This window comes from Lichtheimia ornata (assembly GCF_029851405.1).
Source record: "Lichtheimia ornata isolate CBS 291.66 chromosome Unknown scaffold00013, whole genome shotgun sequence".
NCBI classification, from domain to species: Eukaryota; Fungi; Mucoromycota; class Mucoromycetes; order Mucorales; family Lichtheimiaceae; genus Lichtheimia; species Lichtheimia ornata.
The window spans coordinates 358,803-378,589 of NW_026695333.1; the positions used below are offsets into that span (position 1 = coordinate 358,803).

The window sequence follows — 19,787 nt, forward strand, 5'->3', positions numbered from 1 at the left end:
TGCCCGTCCCACGTGTACAACAACATCAACATTCATCCTATATACATAGGGCGGATCAAGTTCATGACAAGGCATCCATTGGATATACATTACAGCTCTTTGGATAAATAAAAAGTGAAGAGTTTATGTGTTTTTCCATGCAATAAGGTCTATATATTTGCAATGTATGAAAGATTGAGCTCTAGGAAGGGTTAAGAAGAGTAGTGACGAGGGTATTTACACACGTGAGAGAAAAATGAATATGCTATGGGAGCTGCCAATGAGAACCATTCCATTGATTAGGGGTGTTGGTGTTGTCATTGGCATTGTCGCTAGGCTGTTGTTGTTGTTGATGTTGTTGTTGCTGTTGTTGATAATACAAGGCACGATCAGGTTGTACGACTGATTGAAGAGATGGTAATGGCCACAATTGCTGTTGTGGTGGTTGTTGTTGCTGTTGTTGTTGTTGAGTATGATCCAAAGAAGCCGATGCATAAAGCGATGTGGGAGCAGCAGCAGCTGTGGCATGAGTGTAAGCCATTGATGTAGCAGGAGGGCGTTGTTGCTGTTGTGTAGTTAAGGCATAGGGCTCCTTTTTGGCGGGTTCCTGGTGCTTGACTTCCTCTTTTGGAGTGTCGGAGTGATCGAGAACAGCGCTGCATAGTTGTGAGAGGATGTTTAACTTGCCATCATCTTCGGAGTCGGCGCTATTGGACGTTGTCTCCTTTGACGTTGTTGTCGTTGTCGTCGTCGGCTCGGCTTGCTGTTTTACGGGGGAAGCAGCCGCGTGCTGTTGCTGTTGCTGAGTCTGATACTCACCGCCTGTAGGGTAAATTTGCTGCATAATTCCAGGCACGGTATATGGTGACATGATAGCGCCTGCTTGGTGATATGGATTGGTGCCGGTGCCATGGAATGTTCGAATGTAAGGATGGCTATTGTTCAACAACAATGCATCTGCACCATTACCAGCAGCAGCTGGCACAGCCGAAAGATTGGTTGGCACTGGTGTGGTGGGTTGTGAAGCAGCCTGTGATGCAGTTTCTAATATGTATTTCAAATGTGTTATTATTCACATTCGTTGACTCTGAATTCGATGTTTCGAAAAAAGAAATACCTTGGTTCTTACGTTGCTTATAGGGTCCACGTTTGACACCTTTTTTACGTTCCTTTCGAACCGAATTCACACAAGTCGCCGTAAGACCATACTTGATACAACGAGGACAAGGTCTTGCATCATCACATTTCTTGCATGCTTTTTGACAATTGACTAATAAACAAACAAATGCGCACAGATGTTAGAAGGGACACTCCCCCTTTTTTGAATCATTCATGAAACTCACCACAAGCATTCTTGACTTGTTTTCTTTTTGGTTTCACTTGAGGTACAGCTTGTGGTGGCACAGCAGTAGCAGCTTGTTGGGTTGCAAACACATCTGCTGGGAAGCCATGTTGAATGCCTGGAATGGATGGATAAGCCATACGTTGCTGCTGTTGGTGTTGTTGTTGCTGTTGCAAGTGATCCAATGAATAGGGCATGGCCGAATTGGGAGGAGCACCTTGTTGTTGCAGCGAGGAAGAGCTGGTCACATAATCCAAATAGGATGGGTGATTGAATTGCATGTCCTGATAAGAGAAGATGATGAGAATGGATGTGTGTGTGTGTGCAACTTGAGAGAAAAAGATATTCTTCCTTACGTCAATATCGGGAAAACGCTGAGTTGCGAGATGCTATAGTCGTGGCAAATGATACGGTGGAATAAAGAAAAGATACAACCGATGTGTGTTTCACAAGATTGAGTATATCGTAATTAACAAAGGTGCGAGATGGAGAAGGAGTGTGAGGCGCTCAATACCGTTAAAAGAAAGAGATAAGATGATGAGACAAGACTGAAGGAAGGAACCGAGTCGAAAAAAGTAAAAGAAAGAGAAAAGAGAAAGAGAAACGTGGTTGCAAAAAAATTTTGGCCTTCGACATCGGCAAATCAACTTGTAGAAAAAGCGGATAATCCAGCTCGCGGCGGCATTGCTATACTTGCTGCAGGCCCCCCCTCCCCTTCCTTCCCTTGTTGTATCCAGCATCCAACATCATGTTGATAATAGGGTTGTCGAGTATTGGTGTAATTGCTCTTCCAATAATAAAGTTGGGGCGTGATCATCAGGCGACATCCCTTCGATTAGATACATGTGCTGGAAGATAAAGTTGATCTGCTGCTGCATGGCTACTTTTGACAGGTGTTGCCGGAGATACTTTTTGCGCTACATGTTGTACTCCACTCACTATTGATCCTGCAGCAACACCTATTTCAGTACACAGTATACTTGGAATACAGACATCGCATACGTACATTGAGCATCAAAAGACTGCCCATCCAACCATTGCCACAATCGACTGAAACGCTTCCAATTCTCCCTCCGAAAAAGTCGAATGGCGACCATCGGCCATCAGCGTGGTGAAAGTTGTCAATGGCGTCGTTTATCATTGCCTCGGCATGCGATTGTTGTTGGATTGCTGTTGTTGAGTTTGCGCTATTTTCCTTGAAAGGTGAATAACAGAGAAAGAGATAATGGGAAGCAACGAGCAGCGACTGAATCGGCTAATTTTAGGCGTGGCAACCAGTGTCAGCCGACATCAAGAAGCTGTGCCTTGTTGTTGTTGTTATCCCACCAGAGCACATGTCACACAGAGATGGAGATTGTCAAACACATCCATGGTCGAGACTAAGGTATGTGCGTATCTTTATATAGAGTTATCAAGGGTAAATGGGTTATCTCATCATGACATTAAGCAGTACTTTTGACAGGGGGAAACGTGTGCAGCAAACAAGGAAGAGTACTACGTTGCGGCGGCATCATCCCGACAACGACGACACCAAGCGCCGCTGCATGGATAAAGCTGGCATCTCCGAAGCCATCGCGTCTTTAACGGTTGCATTCACACACACGTACACATACACACATACACGCACCTTTGCTGCTATTCGAATCGTGTCATCAGCTATAAGGGAGTGTTGTGGATCTGCAGCTTGGATGTTTATTACGGCAATACAAGGTCATCAGATCGTGGAATGAACATGGTCATGTTATTTTCGCCAAACCGCGCTTTTCCACTCCCTTCTCGGTACCAACCATGTTGAGTAACCTGACCTTGCATCATCACCCGAGTGATCCCAAAAAAATCCTCCCCCAGGGTGGGAATCAGATAAAGGATATTGGTAAGCTTGCGTATAGATATGGATACAAAGGGAGGAGAAGGAAAAGGAGGGTCTATCATAGAAGGTATTCGAAGCTGATGGGGTTTTTTTTTGAATAGGTCTTATCATCATGACATGCAATGTGTTTCGGGTTGGCAAGCTAGTATAAACAAACGGGATCGGATGTCACGTTAAAGAAGAAAACACACAGGTAACTAGGTTGCACAACAAGCCGCGTTAAAGTTTTCTCATCTATAAAAGTGCCTTTGTCCTTGTTCTCTTGCTTACGCGCGCTTTCTTTCGCATCTTCAAGCATGACCAAGTTCCATATCTTCCATAAGGTGGTCAACGTGCTAGTCTACCTCGTTTTCCTTTCCTCGACCGTTTACAGTGTCGTTGGTCCTGCACCTGGTGACACCTCTGTTGATGATGGCCAAACCTATATCACGCCATGTAAGTCTGTCAAACATACACTTTACCTCCATGCAAAGCTAATACCATCATCATGAAGCCTTCTGGATCGAATACTTGTGGACCCTTATTCATATCCTCTTGGGAGGCTTTGTCATTTATCAATGGTTCGAAGATGCCCATGAAGCTGCCCTTCATGGTGTTGGCTGGCACTTTGTTATTTCGGTTATCTTGAGCGCCATTTGGCTCGCTCTCATCGTAAGTTTGGACTTGGTGTACCCTTTTCGCGTCTCACTAAAAGTTAACACACTCTTGGCATGGGACATTTGTAGAAGCACTCCCACTACATTATTGGTTTCATTTTCTTGTTGCTCACCGCCTCCTCTGTATCCTATGTCTTTTGTGAGTATGATGATGATGATGCAAGCCGAGTGAACAAGTAACTTATCGTGTGCATGCAGATAACTTGGAGAAGAACTATCCTGCCAACTCTTGGTGGGACAAGCTTTTCATCCATGCCCCCTTTTCCTTGTGGCACGGCTGGATTGTCTTTTCCGCGGTGATTGGTTTCTTCCAAGCCTTTACCGGTGTCCATGAAGATGGTCCTGGTTTCTGGAGCCGTCTCTTTGTCATCATCGGCATGGGTGTCCTTGTGGTCACTGCTGTTGGCTACGTCGAATACAAGAAGGAAAAGGGTGACCTCACTGGTGCCTTGGTCATTGCCTTGGGCTTGCTTGCTGTTTTCACTAACCAACATGATCCTTGGATCCACTGGTATGTATTTTAAATGTGTGCACCGGATATGAATGCCGATTGGTTAACCTGAATTTCTTTGTCTTTAGGTTTGCTTTGGCCTTCGCCATCATCACCTTCTTGTACCCTGCTCGTCCTTATATCTTCAAGTGGTTGGGCCGCTCTTCGGATACCGAGAATGCTCCTCTCTTGGGTTAATTTCCTTTCTTGCCATTTTACCCTTTTCTTGTAATCCATGGATTGCTTTTTCATGGCACCCTTTTTCCTTATGAATAATATTTATCATTGCGCTTTATTGATGTTGTATGTTGTAATGTGTGACCTTGTACAATGCTCCCATCGATATGTTATGTATGTGAGTCTTCTTGTGTGATGCATTCCGCGGTGTGATCTTCCATTAGCAGCTATGCTCAAGTGACCCATACACAACAACATAATACATTTTAATAGCAGTTGTCGTTCAATATAGGCTCTTACATGTGCTGCATGACCGACGATTCGTTTCTCCTTGCACAAACATAAGCATGACCTGATTGTTTGATTGTCTCGGGTCACCGGGTGATGATTGATCGTTGCAAATGAAGGTCATTGGAACATGATTCCATGAGAATAATCCCCCATATCCCCACCCTTACTCTACACAATGCTGCATTGTTTATGTTTGATCCTCATTGTCAGATAAATAGGGTTGTTTACATCCTGCATTTGTCTTTAAACGGAATTAAGCTAGCTGATAAGACAGCTTTGGTTTATTCATTTGGCAATAATAGCTAGTATTATGGATGATCTTACTCACGTTGACTGGTTGAATCGAGCACAATATGCCTACAAGAAGAAGCCATGATAAGCTGCCGAGGCAGGGATGATTTCCCACGCATCACGTAAATAAAGGTAAGGTATACCTGCAGTTGTGAGACAAGTGGATGGTTACTCAAATGACGATGCAGCATTTTGTGCTTATTCTGTAACAAGAGCCAAAGAAAATGGGAAAAAGAAAGAGAGTGAGAGTGAGAGAGAGGGTGTTTGTACCACGCATCTTGTAAGAGAGAGCGAACAAGACAAAAAGAGGCGCACCAACCACGTGCGGAGTATGCAAGTGAGTGTGTGTGTGTGGTGGATTGAGCTGTGTGTGGTGTGTGTGAGTGTGGGTGGGTGGGCGGCTGCTGATACCCGATCGGTCGACTGGATCACTGGCAACTCCCTCTTCCCTCAGAAATAGATAACGGTAAGGGCCCCTAATCCATCCATCCATTATCCAACACCATCGATCCACTCTATTCGTTCATCCATCATCCACATCATCGACGACACAAGAAATGACATCCAATATTGAGTCCACTTTGACTAATCGTCCACCCCCCACCCAATGGCAATTCCCATTGTACTCCTCAATAGGCCAACATGGTTGCTTTGAATCTCCCTGCTGACGTTTTGGCCAGCGCCGATGGCTCTCGCAAGCTCTTCAACAAGTGGTCGTATGAGGATGTCGAAGTCAAGGATATCTCTCTCCAAGACTATATCCAAGTGCGTCAACACGTCTACTTGCCCCACACTGCTGGTCGTTTTGCTGTCAAGCGTTTCCGCAAGGCTCAAGTATGTATTGTTATAGTAGTGCTATGGATGGTAAACAGCAGCATTGACTCATGCCCGATTCCCCCATAGTGCCCCATTGTCGAACGTTTGACCAACTCGCTCATGATGCACGGTCGCAACAACGGCAAGAAGCTTATGGCTGCTCGTATCGTCCAACACGCTTTCGAGATCATCAACCTCTTGACCGACCAAAACCCCATCCAAGTCATGGTCGATGCTATCATCAACACTGGTCCTCGTGAAGATTCCACCCGTATTGGCTCTGCTGGTACCGTTCGTCGTCAAGCCGTTGATGTCTCTCCCATCCGTCGCGTCAACCAAGCTATTGCTCTTTTGACCACTGGTGTAAGTAATGGGATATGGGTGATCATGTGATTCATAAGGGGAGAGAGAGAGATATTCATCGTTGTTCATCATATAGACCCGTGAAGCTGCTTTCCGCAACGTCAAGACTATTTCCGAGTGCCTTGCTGATGAGCTTATCAACGCTGCCAAGGGTTCTTCCAACTCGTACGCCATCAAGAAGAAGGATGAGCTTGAGCGTGTTGCCAAGTGTAAGTACAAATGGAAAAATGCTACATACCAATTTCAGGGTACTCATTTTGTTTTTTCTTTATAGCCAACCGTTAAATCTATTGGTCGTCGTTTGTGTGTCTCTACAATAAAAGAACCTTGTTCAAGGGAATTACAATGCGTGTGTATGAATTGGATATTTGGATGGAATTTATTTCTCTCAAGATCAGGGCAAATTGATGGAACACTACTAGGTAGAGAGTGTAAAGAGCGGGTCTATTTACTCCTTCGGGAATGTCGATCGCTATACAATAAGCACGAGGAAATCTTGGCGTATGCTATGCTTGGTCCCCTTCCCTTACATGTTTGCAAGTAATGATGATGTACATACACGCAAATAAAACGTGCACAGGTGCATGCTAGATTCATTTGTGAAACATGAAATCAGGTTGTTAATGGTGTTGTTGATCACGTGGTAAAAGAGTATATCCCAAAACGCACTGTCCTCCACAAGGAATGATATCATAGCAGCTGATTGAGAGTAGTAGTAGTAGTGGGGCGTAATACATATCATCACCATGACAAGTTGAATAGCGCGCAAGAAAAAAGGGGGGGGGGGTTGTCCTCACTATGTACCATTGGGTATCGCATACACAGAAAATCATTCCAACCTCTCCTCCTCTAAAGCGACCAGAGTGACACGGATACATCTCTTTTTCTTTTTCATCCCTTATACGCAAGGGGCGATGGTTAGGTACATTACTCTAAATATCCACCCACACCTATAGTTAGTAGCAGTAAACCTGTTTTGGTCGTCTGGATTTTCCCCCCAAATTCCCAAACAGCAAGGAGATTATATAAAATCAAGTCGTCAAGAGGTATGTGTGTACATTGCTGGTGGAATTAAAGGATGTATTTACAAAAAAAGTGCTGCTGTTATGGTATGGGTGTGTGCGTGCGTGGGGTATTTTCCTTTTTCAAAACCATCAGGGGCGAACATAGGATGAGGAGGAGATGCTCGTCAGGGTGATGGAAGAGTGATGAAGAAAAGGTGGTGGTGGTGGCGAAGGGCTATCAGCAGCTTCTGGAATCGTACTTAGATAATGGGTACCCGATGATGATGGTGGTGGCAGAGCACATGCATTATCCAACATCATGCCCGTTGACCATCGTTTACGTTGTTGTTGTTGTTGCTGTGATCGTGGTGGGGGTAACATGGCAACCGTAGTAGAGGCGCTGTTACGATATTGGTTGTTGTTACGCGTAGTAGCAGTGGGCCCAGCTGGGGAGGGAAAAAGAGCTGCTTGGATACATTGAAAAAGCAAGTCGTGGTCGTCATTATAGCTTGAAGATGATAATGCAGAAGGTGTAGGATCAATGCATGATGAGCGTTTTGTCGAAGACTGTGTCTTTGTCTTTTCACGACGATGACGTTTCCTAAACAACCAGTTGATAAGGTTCATATACGAAGCGAAAGTGGCGAGGAGAAAAAGTGGGAGAAAAAAAGTAGAAAAGAAAAGGAAAAGGACATACAAAGTGTCAAATAGCAAAATAGACAAAGGCTGTGAGTGTAACTTACAAGGATAATCACATACCTGGAAGGGAGGTTTCCCATTGAAAACAAAGGTAAACTCCCCCCCCCCCCAATTGTGTGTCATGGAACCATCAGCCTTCTTGTCAAGAACCGCAGCCGCAGGTCACATGCAGATATGTTTGTGCACTTTGGTCGTTGTCTATATCCAAACTCTTCCTGCCATCCAATTGCAAACACATCAGGAGCCGATAGGTCTCAGCTTCTTAAGTTGAAAATGATCAATTACTACTTGATATTGAGGTCCATCGTAATACACATTGTCGTATGAAAAAGTAAAAGAGAGAGGTGTTCATTATGGGTGATTCCTTGGGTACAATGGAGTGGATAAAATGATTGAATGAGACATTGAGAATAAAGAGTGCATATGACAATGAGAAAGTGAGTGCGTGTGTGTTTATATGTGTGTATGCAAATAATAGGATGTAATGGTGTAAAAGGAAATGGGGGAATCAGGAACAGCAAAAGTCAGCAAACATGTCCTTGTAAGGATCGTCTCCATCAACATCTTGTTCCGGTAGCTTGGTATCAGGATATTTTTCAAAGTTGCCCGTGTCGCCTGGATGACGGTACTTGGGTATAATAGGTGCCTATGGTACATGATGTTTGGTATCATAGCCAATGGATGGTAATGATAGGGAAAAACAATCGACTTACCCTTACAGTCTTTTCAAGAAGACCAATCCAATCCACACCACGAAACCATTTGTGTCTCTTGATATCTTCAGGTCCTCCCTGTGACAAAAAAGAAGGTTGGCTTACTTGAAATTGCTACTTTCACATGATGCATGAAATACTTGCCTTGAGGTTGCCTAATCGTTTTGTCCTATCGCCAACTAGTAAACGTTTGAGCAGGTCCTTTGCGAGCAAATCAAAATGACTCGGGAATTGCACTCGGCCGGCAAGGATCTTTTCATAAATCCCAAAAGAGTTATCGTCAAAGAAAGGTGGATATCTTGTGAAAGTGCAAATGTGAGGAAAAAGAGTAGGATCCCAAGAATGCATGATCTACTTACCCTGCAAGCATTTCGAATATCAAGATGCCAAGTGCCCACCAATCCACAGCCTTTCCATGTCCTTTACTTTGAATCACCTCTGGCGCCAAGTATTCGGGTGTACCACATAATGTCCATGTCCTAATCATTCATGTTAATCACATGTTACAAGAAGGAGGAGATAATGTACGTACCTATCCTGGATGATCTTGGCAAATCCAAAGTCTGTCAAGATAATGTGTCCATCATATCCCAGCAATAGGTTTTCAGGCTTTTCTCGAAGAAGCTGATGGTTAGTCAACTTTCCACTTATCGTCTGGTATTACATATACCTTGAGATCACGATAAACAATGTTCTTGGAGTGGAGGTATTCAATAGCAAGAACGATTTCTGATGCATAAAAGCGGGTCATATCGTTTGTGAATCTGCCAGCGCGACGTAGATGAGAGAACAATTCACCACCGACAACGTATCCTAGCAACATGTACAAGTTTGTATTATCTTGGAAGGCGCAAAATCTATAAAGAGGAAGGCAATGTGAGTAAACGATCATTGTTGTTGACAATAAACACAAACGCACAGATCGACAATGAACGGGAATCGGACCGACGCCAAGATTTGTTTCTCCCACAGTAAATGTTCGACCTATGATCATGCAGCAAAATAAGTTACTCGGATCCCCCAAATTCGGAAAGACGCCGACGCTATGCGTAGCAACACACGCACACGCACAATTATTGTAACCCCTTGCTCCTTTTACCTGCTTCAATCGTACTACTTCGGATTTCTTTAGCACCTTCATGGCGTAAAACTTGTTCGTCGATCGGAATCTTGTCAAGTAAACTCGTCCAAATGTCCCCGTACCTTAAGAAGTGGGATGAGTGAGTTTAAAGATCCATGATGGCATGATGTATAATAAGAACATTTACCCAATGTATCCATTAATTCAAAATCCTGCAAAGTAAAGCTTGGATTGACGACATAAACAGGAGGACGAGTGTGAAAGTATTGTAGACGTTTGGCTTGTTGTTGCTGGAACACGGACTGCGCCGTTGTGGCACTCAGGGGGTGATTGGGCGGCAAGTTGTGCTGAGGAGAAATGGGCGTAGTAGTAGTAGTAGTAGTAGCAGCACCATGACCAGTGGTTGTAGCCATAGTGGTAGGGGTGGCAGCTCGTTTATTGGCAGTCGATCGTAGCGATTGCTGTTGATAGGCACGTAGATTGCTCAAATAGACAGAGTGATTGTTGCCAAGAGACAGTGGTGAATGAGGGATCTTTTTAGTGTCGAAGGGAGTAGGTGAATTGCTCAACATTCTGAATTGCTTGTCCTCTTTTTTCCTTGCATGAGGATCCATAGTTGCAAATGAAAGAGATGGTATTCCCACTTGACACGACACAAAAAAGGAATAGAAAAAGAGAAAGAGTGTGAGTGGGGGAATAGGGAGGAGAAGAAACGAATAAAAAGAACACTGGTGTGATGTGTGTGTGTGTGTGTGTGTGTGCAGCAATACATAAGTGGTAACCTAGCACTCTCGTTCTCATGTCGGCTGTTCCGATAGTGTAGCTCTTTATACACACACCATCACTTTGATATGCACACTCTTTTATTCATGATTGGATCCATAATGTTGGGGATGGGATGGATGGGGGCACTGACCACCTGCAACTCATCACACACACACAAGCACACAAGCACATCATGGAGCACACAGCGAGGCATTTTGTATGTGCCTCGCTTTTACTTTTTACACTAATTACTCTTCTTTTGTGTGTCGGCCTTCTTCCCGAAACGTGTAACTGGGGCGGAGATGATGTTACATTAGCAACTTGTATTTGGAAACCACGCGTGAAGCACCAACAGAATGGAAGAATGTCAATTGTATGTACCAATGAAGCATCCCTTTCTTTGTTTACTTTGAGACTTATGCAAAAGTCATCGGACAACGGGCCGTGATTCCATCATTCATCAATTGCATACATATTATTTGTTGCTTTGCTGCATAATGGGTATCTCAGATACCATCCTCCTCCTCCTCTCCTCTCTTCCCACTACCACTTATTCGATCCAAAAGCCGCATTCCTCCATCATGTGAGTATCTTAATGAGATTGTTGTTGTTTTGATGATGATAATGATATACATGTACTGAAATGCAAATAACAAAATGCTAAACTCGTGCCTTTTTTCGTGCTTCTCTCTTTCTCAAACGCTGCAAACGCTTAGCCGACATCTGTAACAAATGATGTATCAGTCGCTGTATCCCGATAGCTACCCATGAATCATATACACCAACCTTAGCTGCCAATGCCTCGTATCTTTCCTTCTCTTCTTGAATACGTTTACGTTCCAAAGTAATCTCACGTTTACGCTACACCATTGTGGGTCAATATTCCACCAACGTAATTACATCATCCACCCACCCATATGACTTACATCCTTCTCGGCTTGCTTATCAGCTTTGAGTTGTCGTTCTAAGGTCTTCACAGCATCCATCTTTGCTCGCTCGGCCGATCGCTTTGCCCAACTGTTTCGAAGGCTTTTGGATTTCTGTGCTCGTACAGTGGCCGTCTTTTTCAGTTTCCAGTTTTTGCCTACATGGGAGTTGGTTGATCCAATACAATCAGCCTTTGTTGGACAACACGATCGGGCACCGATCTCGGCATGAGACGAGTGTTATACCTGATACTCGATTGGTGACCGTTTCAACAACGCCTCCTTCAGCAACCTTGATATCCTTATCTTCTGCAGCCATGGTGTAGATATTATATATGTACAATAGAGACAAAGAAACAAAGAAAGAAAAAAAGCTTGCAAACAGCAGCACCTGAAATGTGATAATAGCGGAGCCTTGATTTCCCATCAAGTAACAAGAGGCAGAAGTTGGTGTGTCCCTTATCCTTTACCCCACCTACTACTTCTCTTTCTTTCTCTCTCTTTCTCGTATTCTTTATTTCACTCACTACTATCTATCTATCTTTTTCTCCTTTATCTACTCGTGCTCAGTTACCCGCGCGTATCCATTTATGTCCTTGTGAACTATCGACCTTCTTTCTCGAATAACGAACGTATCTTGAAACCAACCACCTTTGGCAGCACTGACAAGAACCCAACCCACCATTGTTGCATGGGCTCAATTGGACAATCATGGATACCGATGCCACGCGACGATACCGCCTTCCCACTCACTTGTCAATGAAATTGCCACAATACAGGCAGTACTTCAACCCACCGAGTTTGGCAGCACCCTTGAGAGACATTCCCGATCCACACGATCTGTTCAATATTAAAGAAGACCTCGAGAATATCGCCAGTGAACCGGAGACACGTACACAACGCTTACAACGAGATTTGGCTCACTTGTTGGAGAACGTCAAAGTCTTGGAAACACCACCTGGTAAAAAGATCATCGAAGCGGCATATCACATAGTGGACAACATGCTGATAAGATGCATACTTGTATGTATGAATAGAACAAAAGCCAAGACCAGTAACAGGTGGCAAGAATATGGAGGTTGTCATGGAAAGAATGCGTAAGCAACAGCAACAGCAGCAACAGCAACAACAAGAACAAGAACAACATGCCACTTTTAAAAGTAATGGGAATTGTGTGTAATGTCATGTCAAGTATCTGATCGATGTATACACATCTAGGCGATATATACGACTCTGGGATCACCAATGGAAATGGGATGAGACATAATGCATCAAGGATATCAAAGAATCAATTGGAACGTCAAGCGTAAGTGGTGCATGATTCATTACTGTTATAAAACTCATTCAATGGTTTTTCTTTAGTGCATTGGAAGCTCTTAAGCGACGGCGAAGGCGAGATGATTCTGAAGAAAGCTTTGAAGGTATTGTAAAGAGGGAAAACGAAAGCTATACATGGTATTGATGAAGAAGCAAAAGGCATTGTGTCATCAGGAAGAGCAACGCGAAGGTCTGATAGTCCTCCTGCAGATGTGATACAGGTACAAGAAACAATGCATGTATGTATCTAAGCTAACTCTACCTCTATGTAGAATGGAAGAAAGCGCAAATCGATGGAAGAATCCTCATTATACAATGGAAAGCAACGACAACAACCGCCACATCCTCCACCCACTCCTCCTCCATCAGCGGATCATGTTAAGAAACAAAAGAATCATCACACCACAGTGGATGAAGAGCTCGATTTTGTACGTGTCAAACCCAACCAACAAGTCCCCATCGTTACATTTTGGCAAGCCATGGAGCCCTATTTTCGCCCATTGACGGAAGAGGACAGGCGATTCCTTATGAAGAAGGTAAGGATCTACAATGGGGAATTACAAGGGAGAATGAACCACTGACGCCAAACATGTGGTAGGAGGAAGAACACGAATCCACGTTTGAAGTACCGCCTTTGGGCAAGTATTATCTCGAGCAATGGAAGGAAGACGACCGGATATCGACTGAACTTTCATCTCGCCATGCAAATCGCACTGCCGACCTATTGGATGATGGATCACGAGAAGGATTATTGGAAAGATTGTTGAGCTCCCTGATACCCGAACATGAGGAGCAGCAGCAGCAAAAACAGCATCATGCGGTTTTGGATCATGAAGAGGTGGATGATGATGATGATGACGACGATGATGACGACGATGATGATGATGAAGATGACGACGACGATGATTTATATGATGAGGAGGAAGATCCTGATGCTATCATCAGCCATTATGAACAACCAGAAACACCCTCTTTTGAAGATCGACTTCGACAAGAAATGCAATACATCGGTATATTGAGTGATGATGTGGACGAGGTAAATCACCAAAAGAGATTGAAGGAAAAGGATTCAGCGTATTAAAGCCATATACAGCACAACTGGAATGCAAGAGAGGACGATGATATCTCGGCTGAAATCCGGAGGCTGGGTCGCGAGTTGAAGGAGCAAATCAATACCAACGAATACCGTAAGAGTCGCTTGCTACAAGTTGTGGATACCCAGTTGCAGTATGATCAATATCGTCAAGTGCTTGATGCCCTTGAAGTGCAAGTGGAACAAAGCTATATGAAACGATTCGTAAGTATCGAGGCTAGGATGCATGTGTGGGATGTCATGGCATTAATGATGCATTACACTAGCGAGTACAAAAGGCAAAGAAACGCAAAGCGGGATCATCAACAAAAGCAGGCTTATCTGAAAACACCGTTGCCGCCATGGAGAAGCGTAACATGTTTATCAAAGAGCTTGGTCCTTTGTTTGTGGATAAGAACCTTGTATTGCCATCCCACTCTATTTACGACAACAACGGCGAGTAGTAATAGTAGTATAAAAATCATCCAAGAACCTTGTACATTCATCACTTTCCCCACTCATTGTGTCATTCCCACACCCGCTTTCTCATATACTACATCTATATTAAAAGAGCAAACAATTCATTCATTGTACGATACGATGTTTATTAAGCACGAAGATGACTATTATGACGACGTGTTCAAGCTTCTCCACCGCTTACGTAAACAATGGGCATATTGATCATACTTTGTACCCCATTTTTCAACCAATTCCCTACTCAATGTCACCAATCGAGAGACACCAGGCCAAGTAGATTGATCATGGAAGCTTGGTTTTGATAATTTGCCCCGAGTGTCAAATCCTCGCATGACTCGTATCACAAACAGCCAATGCCACGCACGTTCCACCTTGTCCCACACGGGTAATGATTCATCCTGCTCGATCCAGGTCCACAATGTGTGCCAGATTTGACCATGATCCGCTTCAAACTTGAGTAAAGAGACCCATGCTTCAACAGAGACTATATTCTCAGCAGTGATACTCGCTTCATTGACCTGAATGTGTACTTGATCAGGACCTAGGCGGTACAAGTGCTCCAAAAGAAGGTGTTGTGCGCGTGAGTCATTCAAAGAAGGATGCAATCTACGTTTCCAATCCATATAGTACACGAGGATCAGAATCACCCACTTGCTAGGGGTCCGCTTCCCATTCAGTGTCAGCACACGTTGCACCATGCATTCAATCTCCTTTTCAAAGTAGCCTGGTAATGCTCGTCCTTGTACCATGATGGACCATGAAAGAAAGTGATAGATGCACGTAAACTTGCGTAATTCAATCTCTTGCTCACGTCCTCCAATATCACGTTCAATGTAATTGGCAAGGTGATGAAAACATTTATACAAGAGTCGTTGGAGTGAAGCATAATCCATCCATGCAGGTGGTGGTGCCATGTTGTCATCATCGCTGCTGCTGCTGCTATCCATCATCGGTAATTCTTCTCCAAAGACTTGCGTTGCAGGCATAGCGAGGGGTTGTTCTTGTTCAAAAAGATTTGCAAGGAATCCTCTTCCAATATAACGTGTTCCAGAAATACTGCCTTCGTAGTGAGATGGAGTTGTGTTGAAATCATAGGTGAATGTTGGATGCGATTTGACAAATTCTTCAAATGGATCTTGAATAGGTGTTGTTGTTGATGGAAAAGATAATGCTGGTGAAGAGGGTTGAAGAAGTGAATGCTGGAATGGTGGATGACTTGCTGAGGGTGGTGGTGGTGAATTAAATGCAGTGGATGTCGTCAGTTGTGCAGAGGATCGAGAGTTGGTATTGGTATCGAGCTCCATGTCGTCCATGTCGTCATCGGAGGGAAGGTATGGAATATGCGATCTTGATGGATCTCCACGTCCAAATTTGGGTAAAGAAGGAAGATAGTCATCATCAAGACGTGGATGAATGTAAATGCCATCTAACTTGTTGCGTTGTCGTCGTCGTCGCTTCTTACTCGGTTGCTGAGGATGATGATTACTGCTTCCTTGCGCTGTTGAATTGGATGAACGTGGCATTTTGGAGGATGAATATCGAATCTTGTTGCTGGATGAATGATTGGTATTAGTTGTTCGAGGCCGTGATGATGATGATTTTGAAGGTTGTCGTGGTGATGATGATGAATGGGATGCAGAATGAGATTGAGGAGGTGATTCAAAAAATTCAGGAAGCAACTGCTGTTTCAATGTTGGATCGTACATAGGTAATTCATCCGCTGATGCTGATGATGATGCTGATGATGTTGTTGAGTGTGCATCATTATCCTCTTCATCATCCATTTGAGCAACTGGTTTGGGTCGTTCTTCCAATCGCTTTGCTACAATGCCGAATGAACGTGGTAGTACGCCGTGTGTTGAAGGTAATTCATTCATGTTGAATCGCTTTCTCTTTTTGGGTTTGAATTCTTCCGTATCCTCCACCACAAACTCATCATCATTGCTCGTTGCTCGCTGTCTTCCTTGTCGTCGACGCTTTAATTCATCCATTGCTGCTTGGTGAGTTGAGCGTGGTCGTGGAGTAGTCGGCGTTGAATCATCAACTGGATCATCGTCAATGGGATCAACGGGTTCAGCATCAATGGGAAAATCAAATATGTCATCCACATCATCATCCTTGCCACTATTTCAGATGTTAGCTATCATTCGGATTTGTCTCTATGTCGATAGATCTTCTTACCTCTGTCGAGTTGCATTGGGAAATGGCGATTGGATTGGATGCTGAGGAAATGCAAACACGTCTTCAACTTCAGGTTCTGGTTGCTGAATGTCATCATTTTCCATATTGTCATCATCTTCATCTTCTTCTTCATCATCCTCCATAATCCTTGGTGCTCGTCGTCGTGATGATTGAATTTTGGATTTCATTGGCCTTGTCATCCGATGCTTTTTCTTTTTACTACCATACACGCGTGATACTGTTGGTGCTCTTGTATTGGTGGTATGGGTAGGCCACAGGCTCACATGAACAGAAGAACGTAAAGGATCAATTGGAGGTGGTGTTGATGGCAAACTAGGGGAAGACGTAGATAGAGATGGTGATGATGTATGTCGCTTTTTCTCTGATAAACGCATGTGTCGTAATCCTTTACGTACAATACGCTCCTCTGATTCATCATCGTCATCATCTTCTGTATCCATCGGATCATCATCGTCATCATCATCTTCGTCGTCTTGGTGATCATTTTCTTCTTCTTCATATTGATCTTCAAGGCTGTGTTTCTCTTCCTCTCTTCGTAAACGTGCATCAGCTGCTAGTAACTCTTCAATACCAGCAATTTTTGCCTTGTGTAGAGCGAGTTCCCAGGTGTATGGCTTTACTTGATTTTCTCGTCTTGGACGCAATCGACGAACAGGAGGATTCTTTTTGGGTGACGATGAAGAAGCTGATGCATCATTCTCATTGACTGCCTCATGTGTAGTAGCCGTATTCTCATTGACTTCCTCAGATGTCCCGGATGATATCATAGCCGTATCGGGTGTCGAGCTTCGGTCGAGATGAACCATCGAGTTGTCGCCTTCGCTGTTGTTGTTGGTTGTTGGAGTGATGCATATGCTGGGGCTAACAGAAGTCCACACCTCAATGAAATGCTTATCATCCTCTGCAGACAAATAACCGTCCTCTTCTACAGGTAAAGATAAGCGTCATGGGTGAGTGACATGTATGCATGGGGGTTGACATTGTGCATTACCAGAAGTAGGATCTTTCTTCATTGTCGATTCCAGGTACCAATTGTCCTTGAATTCGTGAGGCGGCATGGAAGAGTATGCTCGCGCAAGCTCCGGGTCAAAAGAACCGTTGTTATCGACGACATTGTCACTGGTAGCTGCCCCAGCGTGAGGGCTGGACATGACAGGCTTGATGCAGTTGAATGGAAACGGGACGTGACAAAAAAGGAACGTGTCTGGTTCCAAACCCACTTTTATTTATTTGCTCAGACGTTGGTGTCGCGTTTCGCGTTCATGTTGGTGCAACATTGAGAACCAGCAGCAGTATACAATTACGATTTACATACTAGAAAGTAATAGCTGCCCGAATAAATTACTAAATGTTTTCCATGCGACAAAATATATGCCAAAGCATGTCCTTGTTTGTCCAATATGAGAAATGAGCACTGAGTCCGAGAATGTATTCATTCGACATGACACCCGTCTCAGGCGTAAGCTCATAATCAAAACGACGTCCTTTGTCCATAGACCAAGGCCGGGCTTCTTTTTCTTCTTCAGGCAACGGTGTAGCTGGTGGAGATGATTCGCATGATGAACATGAGGATGCTGTATCACTCGTGTTATCATCTTCTTCTTCTTGTTGTTGATGCGATAACATGGGCTTGAGCTTTTCTTTTCCAAGATCAGGCATACTATTCGATCGCTGCAGCATAAGAAAGTCTCGATCCTTGCGTGTTATGAGAATGTCTCCTGCACTTGCACGACGCGATATTTCACTAGCAGGACGAGGTTCACCCAATGCAGCACTACCAAAGAATTGCCATACTGCAGAGGATAAATAACCTAGCAATGAGCCTGATGATGGCTGTGCCTTCTCCACTGTAACAGCAGGTGTGTGTGTAAAGTCTTCGTTGAGGAGCGGCTCAATGCGGAAAGCCAATGGATCATAGGGATGATAAATGTTCTCAAACACAACGCTGTCATCAGGATGATAATGACGAGGATCTTGGTTACGTGCCACCAGCAATCCTGCTACGGGACAACCCATACCAAACAAATAATCTGGCATGAAATCCAACCTTGGTACTTGAACATCAAAACGCCTCTGATGCTCCATTTCGATTGGATCACTCACATCTCGCTGGTGTGAGAGCATATCCCATGAGATCAAACCACCCAACGAGTATCCTAGGATAGCAATCTTGCCACAAAAGTTAGGCTGCTCCTTCATAAATAGATCGTAGGCTGCATTGAATTCTTGTGTCACATGTCGCAAAATGCTTTCTCCACGATTGGGACTAAAGTAATAAAGTACATCCGCAAGGTAATCGGTCTCGATCATGCGTAGCGTTGGGATTGATTTTGGCAAAATTCGATGAATAGCAGGATCCGTTTCCTGATGAATGTGTCGATGCCACTCGATAGGGATCATTTTGATTTGCATTTCTTGACCAGGCATCCGTGTCTGTAGCACTTGACGCATTGTGTCACGTAATGATTGCACTTTTGAATGGATGAAATCAGCCAAATGAACCCTCATGAAATGGGGGGAAACGACTTACTATTTTGCTCAAACATGCCATATTGCTCAGTTTGCTGATTGTAAGAAAGACCATGTTAGTGATTGGGTGCATATTATGGTACAACACTTGATCGCCTTACTTGGCCAATGCCCTACAAAGAAATGACTTGTGAGCCTCGTGAACGAATACCGTATGCGTGGGTATACTTACATGGATGACAAACACGACGTGGTCGCTATTAGAACACATGGGAGTTTCTTCTTCAAGCGATTGTTCGGTGGCAATTGGAGTTGAAACCTCCTCTTCTTGATCTGGAAACAAAGAAAGTACTCATATGAGTAATTAAGCACACCTTCCATAAGTCATGGCATACCTGAAGAATACATGTCTGATACGAGCTCAGGTGAATAAAGTCCTGTGGTTTCAAAAAACATCATGAAGAAAATCAAAAGAAGGATGACAACCAAGACAAGGAAGAGAACCATCATTTCTCCCAGAAAGAAATGTCAACAAGGGCTGACAGGGGAGGAGGAAAAAAAAGACATCCTAGCATTCTTTCTTTCTTTCTTCTCCCTCGCACTTTGGTCTCTCCCTTTTCATCACTCCTTTCACATACACTATCAACCACCCCATCTCAGGAACAAATCATCCACCATGTTGTCCTTGTTTTCTTTACCCCATCATCCCCCATTGATTCTTCCCCGATACACCTATGTATTGTTTAGCTTGCTTGGAAAGGGGGTCATAGTCAGCGTCCTTAAACCA

General features: G+C 43.9%; 9 protein-coding genes across 9 annotated transcripts; 3 read left to right on the forward strand and 6 right to left on the reverse strand.

The window, feature by feature from the left end:
• Window positions 1-244: 244 nt before the first annotated feature.
• O0I10_003884 (uncharacterized protein) lies at window positions 245-1,602 on the reverse strand (the record flags this gene model as incomplete). The annotated part of the gene is made up of 3 exons (XM_058483950.1): window positions 245-1,023; window positions 1,109-1,249; window positions 1,323-1,602. The coding sequence occupies 3 exons, from the start codon at window positions 1,600-1,602 to the stop codon at window positions 245-247; spliced, it is 1,200 nt and encodes a 399-aa protein (XP_058345339.1).
• Window positions 1,603-3,487: 1,885 nt separating this feature from the next.
• Window positions 3,488-4,535, forward strand: O0I10_003885 (uncharacterized protein; the record flags this gene model as incomplete). Its single annotated transcript, XM_058483951.1, has 5 exons — window positions 3,488-3,626; window positions 3,685-3,842; window positions 3,917-3,986; window positions 4,046-4,358; window positions 4,427-4,535. The coding sequence occupies 5 exons, from the start codon at window positions 3,488-3,490 to the stop codon at window positions 4,533-4,535; spliced, it is 789 nt and encodes a 262-aa protein (XP_058345340.1).
• A 1,203-nt stretch (window positions 4,536-5,738) lies between these two features.
• On the forward strand, window positions 5,739-6,560 carry O0I10_003886 (40S ribosomal protein S5; the record flags this gene model as incomplete). Its single annotated transcript, XM_058483952.1, has 4 exons — window positions 5,739-5,930; window positions 6,000-6,275; window positions 6,352-6,484; window positions 6,550-6,560. The coding sequence occupies 4 exons, from the start codon at window positions 5,739-5,741 to the stop codon at window positions 6,558-6,560; spliced, it is 612 nt and encodes a 203-aa protein (XP_058345341.1).
• An 869-nt stretch (window positions 6,561-7,429) lies between these two features.
• O0I10_003887 (uncharacterized protein) lies at window positions 7,430-7,906 on the reverse strand (the record flags this gene model as incomplete). The annotated part of the gene is made up of 1 exon (XM_058483953.1): window positions 7,430-7,906. One exon carries the CDS (start codon window positions 7,904-7,906, stop codon window positions 7,430-7,432), a length of 477 nt encoding a protein of 158 aa, XP_058345342.1.
• A 580-nt stretch (window positions 7,907-8,486) lies between these two features.
• Window positions 8,487-10,386, reverse strand: O0I10_003888 (uncharacterized protein; the record flags this gene model as incomplete). Its single annotated transcript, XM_058483954.1, has 9 exons — window positions 8,487-8,624; window positions 8,692-8,769; window positions 8,836-8,989; window positions 9,051-9,170; window positions 9,224-9,300; window positions 9,362-9,548; window positions 9,611-9,675; window positions 9,791-9,894; window positions 9,960-10,386. 9 exons carry the CDS (start codon window positions 10,384-10,386, stop codon window positions 8,487-8,489), a joined length of 1,350 nt encoding a protein of 449 aa, XP_058345343.1.
• An 811-nt stretch (window positions 10,387-11,197) lies between these two features.
• O0I10_003889 (uncharacterized protein) lies at window positions 11,198-11,782 on the reverse strand (the record flags this gene model as incomplete). Its single annotated transcript, XM_058483955.1, has 4 exons — window positions 11,198-11,260; window positions 11,324-11,398; window positions 11,464-11,621; window positions 11,710-11,782. 4 exons carry the CDS (start codon window positions 11,780-11,782, stop codon window positions 11,198-11,200), a joined length of 369 nt encoding a protein of 122 aa, XP_058345344.1.
• A 392-nt stretch (window positions 11,783-12,174) lies between these two features.
• On the forward strand, window positions 12,175-14,316 carry O0I10_003890 (uncharacterized protein; the record flags this gene model as incomplete). Its single annotated transcript, XM_058483956.1, has 9 exons — window positions 12,175-12,424; window positions 12,501-12,623; window positions 12,682-12,769; window positions 12,826-12,884; window positions 12,940-13,001; window positions 13,053-13,316; window positions 13,379-13,816; window positions 13,874-14,077; window positions 14,140-14,316. 9 exons carry the CDS (start codon window positions 12,175-12,177, stop codon window positions 14,314-14,316), a joined length of 1,665 nt encoding a protein of 554 aa, XP_058345345.1.
• A 162-nt stretch (window positions 14,317-14,478) lies between these two features.
• O0I10_003891 (uncharacterized protein) lies at window positions 14,479-17,682 on the reverse strand (the record flags this gene model as incomplete). The annotated part of the gene is made up of 3 exons (XM_058483957.1): window positions 14,479-16,453; window positions 16,511-17,456; window positions 17,523-17,682. The coding sequence occupies 3 exons, from the start codon at window positions 17,680-17,682 to the stop codon at window positions 14,479-14,481; spliced, it is 3,081 nt and encodes a 1,026-aa protein (XP_058345346.1).
• Window positions 17,683-17,875: 193 nt separating this feature from the next.
• O0I10_003892 (uncharacterized protein) lies at window positions 17,876-19,456 on the reverse strand (the record flags this gene model as incomplete). The annotated part of the gene is made up of 5 exons (XM_058483958.1): window positions 17,876-19,002; window positions 19,062-19,095; window positions 19,162-19,173; window positions 19,233-19,333; window positions 19,396-19,456. 5 exons carry the CDS (start codon window positions 19,454-19,456, stop codon window positions 17,876-17,878), a joined length of 1,335 nt encoding a protein of 444 aa, XP_058345347.1.
• Between the last annotated feature and the right edge of the window lie 331 nt (window positions 19,457-19,787).